General features: G+C 41.7%; 1 protein-coding gene across 13 annotated transcripts in view; it reads right to left on the reverse strand.

Moving 5' to 3' along the window:
• nrcama (neuronal cell adhesion molecule a) overlaps window positions 1-19369 on the reverse strand; it is a 51092-nt gene that overhangs the window by 16465 nt on the left and 15258 nt on the right. For 5 of the 13 annotated variants that reach the window (XM_085768673.1, XM_085768671.1, XM_085768667.1 and 2 more), the window contains exons 2-8: window positions 15461-15512; window positions 3811-3978; window positions 3292-3309; window positions 2829-2934; window positions 2026-2219; window positions 1645-1767; window positions 1053-1223 (exon numbers count right to left, since the gene is read on the reverse strand). In XM_085768673.1, the coding sequence (XP_085624799.1) occupies window positions 1053-1223; window positions 1645-1767; window positions 2026-2219; window positions 2829-2934; window positions 3292-3309; window positions 3811-3919 (721 nt within the window). In that variant the 5' untranslated portion in view covers window positions 3920-3978; window positions 15461-15512. The remainder of the gene's footprint in view (window positions 1-1052; window positions 1224-1644; window positions 1768-2025; window positions 2220-2828; window positions 2935-3291; window positions 3310-3810; window positions 3979-15460; window positions 15513-19369) is intronic. The other 8 variants (XM_085768674.1, XM_085768672.1, XM_085768668.1 and 5 more) reach the window with 3 other exon arrangements.

Genomic DNA, 19369 nt, shown 5'->3' on the forward strand with positions numbered 1-19369 from the left:
TGTAAAGCACTTTGTGATTTTATCTATGAAAAGTGCTATATAAATTAAACTTACTTACTTACTTACTTACTTACTGTATTGGAAATGGGCCTCTCACACCACAGAAGGTAGAAGAGAAATGTCCTGTTAAAACGTGTTGTGTTCATACAGTGTGAGGCCATCTTGGATAATCAGCGATTGAACAGATCTAGAAATCAGCCTGAATCTGTGTGTGTTTGTGATTCCAGGGGAGATGCATTTATCTGATACGTAATGTTATGCGTGCTTTGAAGATAGTAGGCAGTTCAGAGTTAAGATGTGTTATCACAGATGCTGTTGATTTGTTTTGCAATAAATATTGTATCATGCATCATACTCAGTCAGTTTTATTTACATCGATCAGAATCAAAGGTTTGTATGACACTGTCTTTGAACTAGATTTGCATTAGACTGAACTCCACATGAGTAAATGGGAGAAACCTGATCAAGAGTACATGTTAACATAATCACAGATGGGGGGGAGGGGAGAGTGTATGATGGGTACAGTTATGCGAGGGAGTAAAAACAGGGCTGGGTTCACACTGAGGGGGCTGAACGGGGATAAACCAGCAGCACTCACCACTAAAGAAATCAGTCATATTGTATAAAGCAGCCACAGTCTCATTCATTGATTCCACTGTAATATAACAGAAAATCATAAGCATGCAAAAGCAGGAAATAAACAGGTGATTTTACAATGGCTCTTCCTGTCCATACAGTGTCAGTATGGAACAATTTTGCATTGCTGCAAAAGAGTTTACACTATTGACAGTGCAGTTACATCATTGTCAAAGTGAGGTATGGCCATTGTAAAGTCAAATATTGCAGAACACAGGATGAGCAGCAACCAAAATTCATTTAGGACAGATTTGCATGGGCAACATAGGACTTCAAACTGATGAGTAACACGCAATCTTAATGCATCACAAAAAATGTGGGAACAACATCTAGAAATTGCACTTATGAGAACAACCACAATTAAAAACCCATGTTTTATTTAAGCTGATTCCAGCCTGGTTAGTGTCTTTACTTACTGTTTAGCACGGTGACTGAAATTGGCTGTTTCTGCTGGATGGTCTGTGTGTGGGGGAAGCGAGCGTAGCAAATGTAGTCACTCCTGGTGTCTTCTGGGAGAACGTTTGAAAAGTACAAGTCTCCGTTCAGAGCCTGGGACACTCTCTGATCCAGCAGCAGCCTCTGAAAGTCTGAGGGAAGAGAAAGAGTTAACGAATTTATCAATGCAATGAACATTTTGGACTAACAAGAGGAGGATTTTAACATTTACTAATTGAGTAGACGCTTTAATCCAATGTGAGGGAGCTCATTAAAGCTTCACTGCAGTAGGAGACTTTGGTGTTAAGTGCTACTGTAAGTATTGCATCTTTTAATAAGGTTGGCCCATAACACCTTTTTCCCATCAGTTCTATCCACAAATACCTCATGATTTATATCATCATCTGCTGTCATGATCAAAAGGCAGCAAAAAGATATCACTATACACACTGATCTAGAGTGAGTGAACACTGAATACATATTTTATTTGTAATCCTTTGTTTGTGACTGTGAAATCCTCATGTGTTTGTATTACTGTACCAGTGCGGATGTGTATCCATGCAAACTACTCACTGTTATCCATCCAGAAGATGACTGGGGGGGGCAGCCCAGCAGGGGGTCGGCACTGCAGCACCAGGGAGACCCCCATCTGCACAGTAATGGCTTCATTTCTCTCCTTCGACCACAAGGGGGACCCTGTGAGTTGCAAACATCAAACAAAGGTGCTGAAGGCTTCCCAGAACTTATGATATTCTTTATCTTTATCCTTTATTTTTGGTCGAGAGAGTGAGAGACAAGGGAAAGTCAAACAGCAGGGGATGACATGCAGCTGAGGGCCACAGGTCGTGGTGTAATTATCTGTAAAAATCTGTAGTTGGTGCTCAAGCCATAAGAATCCGTTTTAATTTACGCAAACCTTTGTAAATAATTGAATCCAATAGTGACACATCTTACTGGACTGTCTGATGACAATGTTGTTGGACACAGCCGTGCCGTGGTCGTTGTGAGCTGTACACTGGTACGTTCCCTCGTAGGCCTCCGCTTTCTCCCCACTGATGTCAATGACCAGAGTTCCTGAACCGGGCTTCAACAGGACTTTAGAGTCTTTCTCCACATCAAAGTGGGTCCCATTTCTTGTCCAGGAAAAGCTAGGATCAAGCAGAACAATAAATAAATAACACTTTATTTACCAGGCTAACTGCAAAACAAGGAAACATGCATGAGGACAGACACAGTGGTATATAGCCCATCTGTTCAAATCAGCTAAATGTGCTCTGTGTCATTTATGCAGATTGATTAAAATGACTGTTTTCTGAACTGGGAGTTTGGCTGATTGTGAAGCATTTGATTCAGAGACTGGTGGCAAATCTAAACTGTGGCTAATTCACTCTGCCAGGTGTCTCTCAAGCGATTTGCTCTCCATGACAACGGTTGCTATGGTGATCCATATTTCCGCACCACTCCAGGTTGAGTTGCCCTCAGGAACAGATCTATAATTTCACAGAGAGGAGCCATAAAACTTAATGGAAATCTGTTTGCTCTCGATTTCTTAAAATGCTCCTGTTGTTGTGTCTTAAGCATTTCAGGAGCTTTTTATTCCTCCTCACGCTATGTCAACTGGAGAAGAAGCCGGTGGTGAAGTATGCTAATGAGGTGTTTAACTGGGATGGATGCCTCATGCCTGCATACTTTGTTTGCCTGTTGCACGTGTTGTGATAAACCAGCCACAGTGGCAGCAGGAGGAGCGACCGTCTCACCTGGGATTTGGCTTCCCTTTGGCCTCACAGTGGATGACGATGTTCTCCCTCGGATCAAAAATGTAATCCTTCGGGGACTGTAGCGTTATAGTGGGAGGCTGGGGCACTGGAGATACACGGACAGAAGGATAGCTCAGACACACACAAACCGAGCAATATAAACAAAGCAGACTGGAACTTCGAGCAGAGGTTGTGCAGGCAACAGGCAACATGCAACAAGCGCGCACACTTTCTGTTTGACTTGATAATCAAGTCATTTGGAACTGAAACACTCTCTGCAAACACAGCAACAGAAGCTGTCTCACCCCACAACTTCATGTGGAGCACCACTCCAAAACAAGCAAGCCACTCCACTGTGCTAAAACAAATGCATGCACATCTAATATCGCCCAAAACCCACACAAAGACGATTTTAAGTTTCTAGAAGCAAAAACTCCACACAGCAGTGTTTGAGCCAACTTACATCCTTCCAGTACTTTAGCTTTTTGTCCACCATGACACGCCGTACCACAGTAGTAGTAGTAGTAGTAGAATATTGAGGAAAGGTGTTAGTTTTTGCAAGGAGTTCAGGTGAAATTGTTGTTCTTTCAGGTACTTTTAAGCATTTGATTGAGCCTGCCTGAGGTTTCCCTTGTTTTTTTTGGTAGAACCATCTGCAGCAGGTGCAATAAATGCAAGAAAAGCAGCTGAAAATATTCAAATTCTACACAGGGTATAGGATCATAAGAGAAACAAGAGTTCCTTCAGAACTGAATTGCATTTCATAACTGAAAACCACAACCCCATGCTAAAACATGCAAAGACGAATTACAAGAACTGCAGAGTGCAGCTCGTTTTAAAGCTCGTGGAAGCTATAACTCATTACACTCTGGAAAATGAAAGTGCTGATTATAATTTACACACAGCATGAAAAGTTTGTTTGATTTACGGGAAGTTCTTGTGTCACTGAGTTTACATGTGATATTGAGTGGACGATACTTACGATCAAGAGGCACTTCTAGCGCTGAAGTCATGTGACTCAAGAGTATCAGCAGCACAGCTCCAAAGCCCGGCACCCACTTCCTGCTCCAGTCCGTGGACGGGTGCGTCATGGTCCAAACCTTTTTATCCAGATTCAACAGCAGTTTGGGTGAAGAAGTCTGACTCCACACTACAGGAAAAAGATGAAAAACATAATATATTACTATGTGGTATACTTTTGGATCAAGTACAAATGCATTTAAGTTTACTCTTACACGCATACATAGTTACAAAGTGAACTGTCTATAATATTAGTCCATAAAGATGACAGATTGTCGTACAGAGATATAAATATTTAGTCTGAACTACAATGGAAAGTTTACTGTGTTGCCTTTTCCTGTGAAGTTTACTGACATCATCAGGGTTCACCATCCAAAGCACGGGGTTTAAGTCAAGCATTGCGAGTGGCTTGTCAGTGAGATAGGCTATCACTCTGCTGATGTAAAGGCTTTGGCAGGAGGAGAAGTCAAAACAGACTTGATTTCAGGCTTTGTTTAAATAACAACGTATGCACTCACTGCATCTGCCCTCTCTCCTGTTATTTACCCTCCAGTGCTGGATGATATACAGAGACACAGTAGCTTCACATAAGCTTGCGTGCAAACTCAAGTGCACTTCATTTTTGTAATACTAGGCTTTTTATGTGTAGGAGCTGCCGACATCCATTGCACCTTTTAGAGAGAGGACACAGACCCATGTTTGTGGAGATATTTGGTGCTATAGCTGCTTTCACATTTGCATTCCTCTTGACGAGATAGCTACTGAAAACCTTTTGTTGGAAATGCTGTGTGCGCCGCTGAGGTGTCCTGCCTAACGCCACGTGTTTGCCCGTAAACATATGGCATGTGAGTGCGCTCGGCCAGAACAATTACAACTCTGCCGCGGATATAGCGCCTGCACAGATTGGCACGTGCGCGCACAAACGCACCGCATTAAAGTGGCAACATTCTTGCCAGGGCAGTGCGTCATATGGGTTGAGTTACACATGAGTGCAGACCCACAAGCGCTATAGCTTCTGTTGCATTGTGCACAACTAAGAAGACATAGATTGATACCTACAGCCATAACACACAAAATCATGTTGGCATTAATGGGCTGTTGTTAACGGCACCAGAGGGAGCTGGAAATTCTGTGCGTCTTTGTTTGTCCCTTTTATGTCCGGTCTTGTATGTATAAGCCTGTCATGTCATTAATTTATTAGCCAATTGATAGTATATCACACTATCTGAAGGCATTAAGACACTCCTATGCGTGCACTGGTCTGATTAATGTCTGCCCCCTGTGCAATATACTATTATTCGGTCGTAAAATCTTCACCAGATCCCAGCACCCCTATTAATGTTTAATCATATTCAAAAAAAAAAAAATCCCCATAGTGTGAACTGGATGAATATCAGATGAAGTCCCCAAAGGGTGATAGTAACTCCTGTCAGCTGCCTGAGAAGGAATCCAAGATGGAGCCATGTGCTGCTTCCAGGTACTGTAAATGGCTCTGTCCATTCTGACATCTTCATTATTCATGACTTGCACATGCATCTTTGCACATATATCATAGACACACACACACACACACAGGCACTGTGCACATGCAGGAATTTACATATCCAGTATATGGGAGGTCGAAGTCTTCAGTGGCATTTGAAGGTGAAGTGGTCAGACTCAGGACTGTCCCTACTCATCTGTGCTTCACTGACATGTCTGATGACATAGGGAGCGTGTGGTAGTGAACACACACTCAGAGAGTAGTGTGTCAGATTTTATCCAGCTGAGCTAGGCAGAGTGTGAGCTAATACAACCCCAGGACACAGCTAATTACGCCGACACGTCCTATTGGATATTACTCTCATTAGTTAATCGAGAAGGAAGACGGTGGAGAGAGAGAGAAGAGAGCAACACAACTGAATGCATTAGATGCAGGCCAAGCATGCTAAATCTTCTAATTGCATTGTAGAAAAGGCAATGTGATATCATGCTAATGTAATGGCCCATATTCAGATTAATTATGATAATGCTCTATGCTGCTACAGCAACAAAAAAAAAGCCTCCCCCACGGCAACTGTGGCCATTATTAAGCCTCACTGGACCTCGGGCCATTTTCTCACAGACAGTGAAGCCCATTCACCTGGTTGGGCTTCTTCTATAAGTGTGGCTTTTGTCTAAAAGGTGATGAGTGACAAAGAGAAGAGGAGAGGCATCACTGAAATTGATGAGTACAAATGCAGAACAATGAAGACATTCAGAAAAGTGCAGAGGATGAGCAGGAAAAGGAGAAACTCTAAAGCCAGGGGGGGAAATGATGATGAATTGAAATGTGGCATCAATTACATTACTGGTTTTCTAATTTAGAGAAAACCCCACACTGACCTATATAATAACTGAAAACAAATCTGAAACGGATCAGATGGCAATCTATTTTTAACAAGCACTTTGTAACAGTACAACAACTAACATTTATCCAATTTAATAGGAAGATAACTGGTTGTTCTGCACAGTTATTAGGATTTAATTTAAATATATATATTATAAATAAAAAAACACCACAAAAAAAACAACCATCACAAAAAAAAAAAGATTAGGAATCATTTAAGAACAAATACTGCCAATAAAATGCAAATTCAACATTTTGGGATATGTCTTTTCACTTTCTGGTGAAAAATTGACAGTAACACTTTTTGCACTGATTTAAAAAAAAAAAAAAAAAGTTATTTAGCAAGTTTTTTTTCAAGGGCTGAATGCATTCTCTTTTGTTTTTTTTTCCTTTGGACTGGCCAGCCATTTTTCATTAGCCAGACTCCAGTCGCTTTCCCATGTTTACAATCTTTGTGACTTGTGAAAAGCTAGAGCTAGAGCCTATGACAAGTTAGCATAACTTATCACAAACCATTTCTCATAATATATAACCTTGTCTAAAATAGCACAAAACAACACAGACACAAACAGAAAACAGACACTGACATAAAATCGGCCGGCATGTGCAAATGTCAACATCTCCTTATTTCAACAGCGAAACTGTCAGTGAGTGTTAAGTGGCATAAATTGCTCAGACGCTCACGTTGGAACCACATCACCACCTATGATTTGCATGCTCATACACCACGGCACTGATCCTTTAACCCTTAAAGTGAGGGCAAACACTCTTTCATACCTGTTTGTAGCACAGTCAGAAAAATGTGTTAATGTGTTTTTGAAGCCTGTTGAGTGAATTCACATCCATAGTTGAAGGCTATGCTATGAGGCTGTACTGTGTGCAGTGGGCAGGAAGACATTTCTCTGGCAGCAATAACAGTGTTGCAGAAGCACAGACACACACACACACACACATTCATCCTTAAGCTAAATATAAGAAAATATAATTTCCCATTGCTCATTTTCTCACAGGGCACAGATGAGAAAACCAAAGATGATGATGACAAAGAGGACTCAAAGGAGGATGAGTGGGATGACTTCTCTGCTGGAGGGCAGGACATCTCTCATCCTCCTCTCTCTTCTTCTCACTGACTCAGGGGTCAAAGAGCAGAGGTCAATGAGTTGCCTCACAGCTCTGCCTTTCCATCTTGACAACTATATCCTGGTATTTTTCTTATCTTCCATTCACTTCCTGCCTTTTCTCCATTTCACATAGTCATTATGTTTTTCTGTAAATCATTCTTGCACCTCAAGCCCATTAGGTCTCAAGCGTTGCAGTACATTTTTGATAGATCAGTAAAGTCATCTTCCGTAGGGCAATCAGAGAGTCAGTGTATCTTCTAAAAAAGAAGATTTTAATGGATCATAATGGAGCCTCAGGAAGCCAGTGTCATAACATTACCAACCAGATAATATCTGGTTTCTCACCCTTTTAAACTCAACAGTGTAAGTTTGCAATGATATACTAAGAGTCTTTATTAATGGATGGATCAATATTACACAATTCCATATATTAAAAAAAAGGCTTAAGCACTGCAGCACATAACCATTATATGTATAAGTGCGGGCCTATAAAAATGTAATTCAGGGATGAGGTCGCACACAGATTATGATTCAGAGTTAATCCAATACATGCACCCATTCACACCACACATTAACCTTCTGCAACCTGGATCTACAGTACTGTACTTACTCCATTTGGCTTTGTGCACATGTACAGGGATGAGCATTCATTCAACACTACTGAAACCAGTCGAATCATGAAATACTTGTGCTTTACTGTGCCATATGTGTGACAGTGGCTGTGTTTTAAAGAAACAAGCTTCAAAGAGGAGCTTTTCTTGGATACAATTGTGCCTTTTTTGTTGGCTGTTTTAAAAAAGATTTGACAGATCTGGATTTCTGTAGAGGAGTGCTTCGTAACCACATACTTTTATCTGTTTCTTTTTCCATTTATACAACCTTTCCTGCGTTATCTCACGCACACAGCTGCTCCCTCCTCACACAAATCCAGGAATAGTTTGATATTCTGGAAAAATACGCTCATACGCGTCAGATCAGATGTTCGATAGCGAGCAATTATGTGTTTTTGAGAGTCTGACCAAGACGCTGAAGTCAGATTTGCTCCGCGTGAATAAAAGCTGTCGACTGTAACCGCAGCCGGCCCACATTTTCCCCGACAATAACAACAAAGAAGGATGTGAAGTAAAGTTCGCTGACACAACCCCAACAGTCTTCCTGCCTCTCGGTTTTTGCGAGCCCCCCCAAGCAACGTGCTAAGTTGGTCACTCCACAGCCTTCAGTCACACTGAGAGATGCTGAGGGATGACAGCCTGACTCGACAGATGAGGGACGGGGCGAAGGGAGGCAGGGAGAGAATTAGGCAGAGGGATGAAAACACAGTCATCTGCAGTCACATCACATCACAGTGACAGAGATATTTCTGAGACAATACACGGAGTTGGGCTGCTTTCAGCTAGATACCAGAGACCAAGTGTGTGCTTTTTGTTGCACACATTTGGACATAAAAACACTGATGCCACAATGACTTCATGTGTCAGTCCATGGGTGCAGATCCCGGGGGGGACGGGGGGGACATGTCCCCCCCAATTTCTGAAAAACATGAATTGTCCCCCCCCAATTCAAAATTGAACACATGTAGTATTTTCAGACATCACATTCTTCACATTTTAGATTCACATCTAAAAAGAAATGGTGGAACAAATAATGTTTGACAAATATATTTCTGACTCCACATTCCATCTCTGGTCTCCTCCACTATATAAGAATGTCTCTTGACATCAGCAGGCTTTAAAAAAACAACCCCCTCAATCTTAGGGCTTCATACTTTGATATTCATCCATATCAATTAATCATGCAGAAAGTTCCATACACTGGGAGAAAAGGAAGATGGTGAGAAGAACTGGGGATCTGGGAGGGTCGGTGGGAGGCGAAAGATAAGAACGTGAGTAGATATTATACGTCCGAGACCATTTAAGTTATAATTTACTAATATAACAGCAGTGATATGGCTGTTGGCTGTTTAGGACAAATAAAGGTAAGCACAATAAATGATTCTCTGTGCAGTACTTTTTGAATGATATGCCGAGCCTCTGCGGAGTTGTGATTTATGGCGGCATTGTATGAATTGCATATGGGCAAAAAAAAAAAAATCACTTTTGTGTCCCCCCCAATCCTGGCATTGGATCTGCACCCCTGTGTCAGTCATATAATAGAATTTGCAGACAGTTGTACAGTCATTGTAGATTTTTCTCATTTAGGGCAACATGCATCATAAGACAGTGTCCAGACCAGACTAGTCCGCAGCAGCTGCCTTCTTACTATTTGACTGTCTCCAGGAACCAGGTCACTAGAATAGGAGCTCTGAGCCACAAGAGTTCCCTCAAACACGTTGAAGGGGAACTGCAGCCTAAATGTGAAGCCACCGTAACAACCACTTCACTGCTGACATTTGAGAAAGCCAGAGCAGACTGACTTTATATGCTTTTGTTCTTCTGCTGTGTGGGTTTTCCACAAAGGCGAATGTGCATCTGAAACGACCCAAGCAGCTGAAACTGAACAGATATTGGGAGAGAAAAAGAGTTCAGACCACACACAGAGACTATTGCTCATAGGACGCCTGAGGTTAGAACATCCACTGACACAGTCTGACCTTTTAGCTGCTGAAGTCTGCACTATCACCTGCTGGTTGCAAACTTTGACCGTTGTTAGATGCTGGGCAGGTGGCTTCTAGAGCTGAGACTTTCTCACACACATGCTTAGCTGAAAACATATATAGCACCATGTGGCCACTCAAGTATTACGTTTAAGCTGCTTTTGAGCCCCTAAAACAGAAACTTTTGGAACTGCTGCTGACAAAGTTTGAAAAACCCCAGGGACAGGAACAGAGACCTTTTGGAAACAATGACAGACAACCACATTCGCTCCCAGTGGTGAATGCAACATGGATAATGAATTGCAAACATTGCTGACCTTGTTGTCTTTGCTAGTAGCTGTTGTGCAGTTAAACTCTGCATTTTATAATCCTACAACTGCCTTTGGTGTTTTACATTTGCACTAACCAACTGAGTAGACAAACTGCTTCTTTTCCTTTCCTTCATTTTAAGGTACTGGTCCTTCTGGAGAAAAGGCTGAAACTGGACAAAACCGTCCCACCTCTACTTAGTCTTTGTCTATGTGTCCAATCCATTGATGACTTAATTGGCTGTGTCTCTTCTTGGCCTTATCTCCCTCCCTCCCTCCTTAATAAACCTGCATCAAGCACCAGTTAGCAACAAAGCCCATTGTAAAGTGAGAAAATGTCCTTCATCTTTGGAGCGAAGCCTCGACTGCACTTGTGTTGCATCCCTAATCCACTTTGATAGATGGGGCCCTATTCATGCACGTTTCATATCTCTTTACAGACTTGAGTATTATTCACTAAAGCAACATTTATGGTGCAGACAATACATGGATAATGTTGCACAGTTCAGGTAAGCAGAGACATTATATGAGGGGTGGCAATAAAGCCCTCACTCTGGAGCTAAAGTGAAGCTATGCAGGGTGTTGTACCAGGCCTATTTTCTGTCAAACAAATACTTGACACTGGGAATGCCGAGGTGAGGTGTGGAGTTTATTGTTAAACAGACAATAGCCTCTAGCTCGAATGAGCTAATGGCATACTTGTGTTACTTGTGTTCCTTTCAAGGAAATGTTACACTCGTAAACCTGTTACATTCTTGAATGTTTGCCCAGTAAACAGTTTGACTGTCTCTTAAGGGCACACTTTGCCCACTTCCCTGCACAGATTTCCTCGTCAAAACCGGAACCAGTAACTCTCCAGCCGTGAGTTACGACTGCTTAATTTAAGAGGACGTCACGATTTAACTGTGGACCTCATCAGGAAGTGTCCACTGCATTGTAAGTTATTGTAAGAGGAGCTTTCCCTGTATTAACACCACTTCTTTGCAATGAAAATAGAGAGTTGGCAGCCTCTTTGTCTCCAAACCGGATCACCCACAGCCGCCTAATCAAAACAAACTATCTCAGCCTCTTTGTGCGCACACACACACACACACACAAACACACAGGGCCTTCCCTTTTTCGGGGTCAGTTATTCTAGCATCATCCGCAGAATCCCCCAGCGCCTGCTTTTCTCTGAGGCTTTGTGAAGTGCTGATGGTCAGCATGCGCCAGGCCACCCCTCTCCCGCCCCGTCCGCACCTCTACAACACAACCACCCCGCGGGGGCTATTGTCCTTCATGTTGTTTACCACTGGGATACCGCTGAAACTGCAGGGGTGGTGCAGGCCACAAGGTGACACTTCCACTTATAAAAGATGTGGCCACAGTTCAACTGAGTGTAGTTATGCACTGCATCAGAGAGAGTGTAGTAATGATAGGAAATCAATGGCACATGGTGGCAAAGTGACGATGGAAAATCTCATCTGCCTATGAATGCTAATTCACTTGTAGTGAAGTAAATATCAACTCAATAGTCAACCCAGCTGAAGTGAATTGCCATGAATCTCTAAGCACTCTTACATCCCTCGTATGAATAGTCTTACCCTGACACACACGCACACAAAAAGAGTATCTTATTGCCATTTCCTTTTTCCTCTTTCTTTCTATTCGGGGAACGTGAGCATCCCTGCCTTTCTGCGAACTGAATCTTAACAGCTTTGCTCCAGGCACAATCAGGTAGCAGAGCGATCCTCTGTCAGAAGGTGAGAAAATGGGAAGGATAAGACACCTCCAGATAGAGGAGGTGTCACACCCGCTGCCTGATAAAGGACTGTTAACACAAGCTGCCGCGTTGGCCTAGTGGAAAAAATGAACACGTGCTATTAAAGGAAAAAAATAATTATATCAGGCTTCACCTATTTTAAACAAATCACACAAAATAATGACTGTATTGTTTTGAAAATATAGGAAATTAACACACAGTATGATCATCCACTCAAACTGCAAATTGTGGTTGTGGTAAAGCCATACAGGATTAGACCGGAGTGGATCTGATAATAACTGCTCAAAATCAAAGCCCAATTATGTGTAACTCATCAAAAGCCATTAGTGATAGCTGCCATTAAAATTTGCTTCATCTTATGTTCAATTATACTGTTGTGATATTTGGACAATTGCACACATGGCGTATGGACCGGTTTTGTGGGCCGCCGGGGGCTTGACTGGGTGTTGGGTGTGTGCCCATGTGCACATGAGTGTGTATGTGTGTGTGTGTGTTGCATGTCTCGCCTGTCTAAGGTCATCTCGTCAAAAAGCTGTGGGCTCAGCCAGAGAGGGAGATCATGCTGGTAAGATCCATAAGGAAACGTGTTTCTCTGTATGATTATATTTGTGTACAGATACAAAAGTAATGTGAAATTTTAAAAAAACAAAAAAAAGGAAAACGAAGGAAATCCTTTCTATGTTATATCTTTTGTATCTTAATATATAAAAAAGACAGGAGGCTAAGTATTTTATAGTCTATATTGTCATTATAGTACAGTTTAGTCTATGTGCAGTATAGAAAAAAAAACAGTTGCTTACTCTGACTTCAGAAATAATCAATGCTTTAAATAAATTACACAATTCTATAAAAATAAAAAAATTAGTATTTACATGAAATGCAGCTCCTTGCACACTCTCATATTATTTCCCAATAGCCTTGTTTACTGCCATTTATAGCCTATTTAATTATTTCCCTTTACTTCCACACCCTCCATCCAATTACTGCAATTCTCTCTATTTACTCATCTAACCAATCTGCTTGTTTTCAGTTTCCAAACCATCAGTATATAATCTAAGTCAAGATCAAGAGAGGAGCCAGATGAAAGAGATCGCTGCTAAGCTCTCGCAGCTCTCAGATGTGGGAAAAAAAGTGTGTGTGTGTGTGTGTGTGGAAAGCAAGGGCGACGCATGTTATGATAAAAAGGAGCTAAAATCAATAGTCTCATTCTAATACAGTGTGACAATGTGACAGTGGCCACATAAATCCAGTCAGGCTTATGAGCGAGCCCGGTCTCATTGGTATTCCTGGGTGCTGCTGGTAGGTAAAAGGTATTGATGAGCAGATAGATGCACGTGGCCTTGGTGCGTGACTCTGCTTTACTATCGCACGAGTTACTGTGTGTGTATCAGAGAGAGAGGAAGTGGTTTTAACTTTTACAGCTGAGGTTCCTGGAGATACCTCGTCTCGTTGTGGTGAACAGAAGGCTCATTTTTCATGCTATTTCTCATCAAGTGTCAAAACTGGTTATGTTTTGTTGGGGAGCATCAAAGTGAATATTATGGCAATCCGGGCTGTAGCTGCTGGCGATGTGATGAATGGTCAGACAGATAGGCGGTCGGATCGATCGATGGACCGACCGACAACGCCATCAGGGTTGGCGGCGCACATATAAGCACATAATGATAAAGAGCAGAGCTGAGGTAGGGCAGAATGACAGGAAAGAATAGGGCATGATGGGAAAGGGGCAGGAGGTGAGAGAGTCAGAGAGAGAGGGGGGAGGGGGACTGATTGACGGTGTTATAGCAGAGCAACAAGCTGGCATGAACCCTTTTGTGCAAGTGTGTGCTGTTTTTTTTCTCCTCCACCCATCTGTTCATCAGGATTACTCATAGAGAAGGATGGAGAGGTGGAACGAGGGAACTGTAGGAGGGCAAAGACTAAAAGAGGAGAGGAGAGAAGGGAAGAGAACCATCATCACCGCAACCTACAATAACTGAATTCAAACCACTTCTCCATGTCATCTCCTCGATAGAATAAACTGCCAGGATAATGACTCACTGTTTAAAATTATGGATCAGAGCAATAAAGTGGAGTACTCTTGTGCTGCTATTCAGGTTCCAATGATAGTAATGAGCGGTGGAAATATTGTAGTGGAGTGTTATGTAATACTATGCTGCAGCGCTTGCTCCAGTTACAAAGACATCGCTCCCCGCTGACAAATGTGTTTTATGAGTTTTCCACAAGGCAGATAGATGCAGCACGTGTGTGTGTCTACTACAGCCTTGTTTTCTGTGAGCATTAATGCAATCTTTATATTTGTTGCTGCTCAGCATTTAAATAGAAATGCTGTCTACAATCTTTTTTTAGAGCTCCAGAAAAGGCTCTATTTTTATCTAGGTGTGCATAAAATATGAAATGAAACTGGATTTTTTTTTTTTCATAAATTGTTCATCTGACTGTACTAAATGGCATCTGTGCAGTGTCTCCATCCTCTCCATGTTTGTGTGGTGTGTATGTGGATAGAAGTGTATGTGTGTGTGTTCGGCAGCAGGTGATGCCAGGAGCATGTGGCTCCTATTTTTGCAGTCATACTCAAAGTCCTCTGTCTAAACATATGCAGGGTAATTATCTCCTCTCACCTTTGTGGGTGCAGCCATATTGTTAGTTTCACTCTGCAGCATTTTCACATCTACTCACTTATTATTATTTTTCTGTATCAGGGATTCCCATAAGGCAAGTTAATAAAGGAACCTAAACAGGCACATGCAGCTAACCTTGATAATAAATACTGTATGCTGCAAGCACCAAGCCAAGACTGCAAAGAGTATAAATCTGTCACTACCACTGTGAGTCAGAGCTCAACACTCAGCACTTTTCATTCATGCTATCTTGATCTCTTTTATTTTAGGTACAGCTGTGGTTTGAAAAGCTTAGAAATTTACAAAAGGTCTTTTTCAGTGGCGTTTTTCAAACGTAAAGATATTAACAGTTAAGAGAGAAACGGTGTGAATATAGAGCAAACATGCAGTTTATCAACGGGATGTCGCACACAAGAAATGCACAAGGCCAGACATCCTGTGAGCGCAGATTATCATCATACAGAATTACTGCTACAATGTTACAACGTTGCCCAATCTCCAAAAAATCCTTATCTAATGACGTTGTGTGATCATAATAACGTTACCAACAGTGAAATAAAAACCTGATCAAAAATACCTGTTCTTTTGAACGCAACTGTGTTTAATGATGATTGTTCATGCTGATGTGATTGTGCTTCATGTCTTCCAACTCTGCTCTGTGTTTTGTTTTATTTTCTTGTTTTTTTGGATTGTGCTCTCGATGTCATTGGAAATGAGGGTCTATATACCCTTAAATGGCTCTCAAGATTTAAATAAAGGTTAAACGAAAAAAAGAAAGAAATAATGGTTAAATGAGTAAAGCAGAGTAAAAATAGACTCATTAGTAATCTTGTTTTTACCTGTGAGGATTGAACTTCAGCCACTGTCTCGTCCTCAGATTCTTGTAAAAACCTGCATGAGAGAAGAACATCAGTTATTAATGCAGCTGTTTTTACATCTTGAATTACAAAGTACTCACTAACCACCTCTGAAGCTTATGCTACTATATAAAGAGTTAAAGATGGAGGAATAATGAGAGGTGTGTTACTGCTGCTTTGTCTCCTGTGACATTATGTAACTGTATTTTCTTATTGCAAGTCATTTGAAAAAGAAATGCTCAGTCAAAGGCCGACACAGCTGACATTCATGCAAACTTTTAGATCAGTGTCCTCAAATTACTCAGCATCAAGTAAAATACAATAACATGGACAATAACTGATGGTATAAAGGTTTGATAACTAAATTGTTGTCTTTGGTTGACAAAAATAAATTAATAAAATGAAGCATATTACAACATGTATCCTCGTTTTTGTTCAACTCATAAAAGGGGCATAATGCAGTTCACTAAATATAATTGACAGAGGAACATATTCAGTTCTCAAAGCTAATAGACTGAAATTCATCTATTCAATCAGTCCAATGACACACACACACACACACACACACACACACACACACACACTGCAACATGAATACATGAGCAAGTCTTATAACTCTCCAGGGAGTCCCCAGTAAATGACTGTGTCTTGCTGAACACAAGGCCTTCAATCAATAACCAAAATGTCTCCAGTCACTTTTATTACTTTTACCTCCAGCGGGGGACACACACACACACACAAATGAAAGGTTACCCTACCCTACCCCACGCACACAGACACACACCACACACACACACTTAACAGGCCTCCCTTCGTGTCCGTGAATGCATTATCATAATCTCCAGAGAGGCTCTCCATTCATCTCACATTAGCAAAACAAATGTGACGGACAAAGAACGCTGGCCCATTTAGACGTGGGGCCATTACGGCCGTAGTTAGCTCAGTGGAGAAAGACAGTGGATCGTGTGAGTGGCCATTAATAAGCCCGGGTCGAGCCGTTTGAACTCATTGGGTAATGTAAAAGATGACAGAGTGGTCTTTCCATTGAACTCTCTGGCGGTGACGTGGGTGAGTAGCTGCTGTCACACAGAGAGATTGGAGGAACGCCAAGCCAACCCCAAGCTGTGCCCCGTTACCATGGAAACGCAATGATGTAGATAGACAGAGCCAGAGAACGGGAGAAGGGAGGGGAAGTTCACCTGAATTGAACGCAGCAGAAATTGAGTGTATCGATGGAATGATCTGAAATGTATCAAGCGTAAATTCAATAATCTGATCTGAATAGAGACAAAGTGAACTGAGAACAGAGAGAGAGAGAGAGGGCAGGCACAGATAAGGGGACAGAGAGGGAGACGTAATGAAAGAAGACGGGAACGCAACCAGACATCAGAAAACTCCAGCAGGAGAGGCAGAGCGAGGATGGAGGGGAGGAAAGAGTGTGTGTGTGAGAGTGAGAGAGAACACATGAAAAAATGAAAGGCGAGTGGAGGGGGGGGGGGGACCAGAAACATGCATTATTAACAGGAGAATCTAAAAGCGCTTCATCATCACAGTGCAAGAGAAGTGAAAGGGGGTGGAGAGAAATACAGAGACAGTAGGGGAAAAAAGAAAGAGAGAGAAGAGAGCTGGACGGTGGCAGCTGAGAGAAGCTAGCAGAGCTGACCCCAAACTCCAGCACGTTACCATGGCTACGAAAAGGGAGAGACAGAAAGTGACTTTAAAAAAAAAAAAAAGAAATAGATAGATAGATAACAAATCTATTCTAAAGCATTATGTTCTGAAATGATCTGGCCTCACTCAAACAAACCCAGTCAGTTCTCACAGAACCTAAACCTACCTGACAACGACGATACGACAGGGGAATAAAACTCATTGGCTTGTTTGAATTTCTTTCTTAAACCAATCACTATCAGTTTGGGCGGGTGCTGCTGGGCCCAGGATATGGCAAGGGTGTCCTTGCAAAACAATAACAATGGGGAACTTGTTTTGATGGAATATGGGGCACAAAAAAAAGTTACAGTGTTACTGTATGATCCAAATCTTCATCAAATTCCTCATCAAATTTTCAGTGTGCAGGTTGTTGCTTCCTAGTGAGAAGGGGGTTTAAAAAACTTAATAGCATGTTGGGAAAGTGAAAAGGGAGGAAAAGGTCACAATAACTTTTCTCTAATAGCTGCTGCATTGGCAAAAATAAAACACGCACAATGACATGTATGTAACATAATGTGCTGCTTAGTCAAGGCAAAACTTGTAAATCCACAAGCTAACGAAGTGTCACACTAATGGGTTTGTTGGTTAGTTTTGATGCATTAGAGTACAGACACTCAGTGGAATATATTAACTCTAGCACAACAGCGTTATTTAAACATAACAGGGGGTGACCTCACCTCACCATCACCGTGATTCAGGTTCCCACTCTGTGTATTATTGGATGAGACGATGGAGATTTAAAGAAGCGACTCATGTGGCAAAAATAGACGAGTCGCTCTCACTTTCAGCCAGACATTAAAATATCTCTAAAACTCCAATGTGAATGTGAAGCTTTGTGAATATTCACTGGCTTCTGTATTTTATCCTCACGCCAACTACAGTGTGATCACTATGTCTGATTAAAGTCTGGTGCAATCCCACTTTGATTTTAGTATCTATCTCTCGTTTCAATTAGCTGCCGGAGTTTATAGATCCATTGGGAACCAGTAGGCTACACTGCATGTGTCTGTGATGGGGGGGTTGCAGACTATGATAGAATAACTGACCTCGGGCATGAATAGAAATGTGGCTGCATGTGTGTGTGTGTGTGTGTGTGTGTGTGCTGTAATCCCCAAGGCTGAGGGGCCTCAGCAATCAGCGACAGCCGGAGCTGCTTGAAAAACACACTTAACCTGCCAACCGGGCCTCCACACCCACTTCTATCTTCATCTGATTCCTACATAATATCACGACACACACATGCTATCAGTAAATTAAAACAACCCCAATGTCAGCTCCCTATTAGCAGGTTAACACACATCCTCATAAACCCAAGAGCGATCAAACATCATTTTGATAGTGGGTTGAAATGGCCATTAGTGCCAAAAATGTAATTTCAAGTTGCTTGATATCAACATTCAGAGCAGGAAAAAAAAAGCACTTGAAAGTCATCATCAAATATTTAAGACTCAGTGGTAGAAGCAGATACAGTGTGTAGTTCTGTGGTATGAAAGTAACATAATTGCATTGTGATCTCACTATCTCAATGGACATTTCAATCTGGCCAGGTCTCCATATTGAACTCAAAATTTGCCTTTCAAAATAAAGCACCTCTGGGGAGAATTGCTGCAATAAAAAAAACACAAAGAGAGGATTTATAATATTAAACATGTTCAAGTCAATGTAAAGAAATAAGATGTTCTGCTTCCTATTGAAGCTTTGATGTTAGCAGGACCATCATTAAGTTTAGCTGCTTGTTAAACACTTTGTTTTACAGCTGGAGCCCTGCACTTAATAATAATTATCAGTCATTAACCATCCTCTACATGGCTCTGTCCTCATTCCTCCCACTCATAATTCTGGAAACAGTCTAAGGCTGTCCACTCTGTCACAAATGACGTCTGAATTTTTGGATTTCCACATACCAGTTGCCCTGGAGCTGGGTGGTGCAAACAACAGAAAATGGCAAAACAACACATCAACAAAGAGATACACACAGCTAACTTGTGTTTGACAAGAGTGGAAATGCATTCATTTTGTGCCAAGTGTGGCTTAACAAACCGTGCAGTATAAAATGCACTCCGACTGTAAGCTGTAAATCCATACCGGCTTGGCTTTCATAAATGGAGATGGTAACACCTGGACAACAACTGTCTGTAGGAGCCTGAAGCTTGTTTGTTCGTCGAGTAACAGACAGTAACA

This window comes from Trachurus japonicus, chromosome 23 (assembly GCF_045865225.1).
Source record: "Trachurus japonicus isolate A0001 chromosome 23, Traja_1.0".
Lineage (NCBI taxonomy): Eukaryota > Metazoa > Chordata > Actinopteri > Carangiformes > Carangidae > Trachurus > Trachurus japonicus.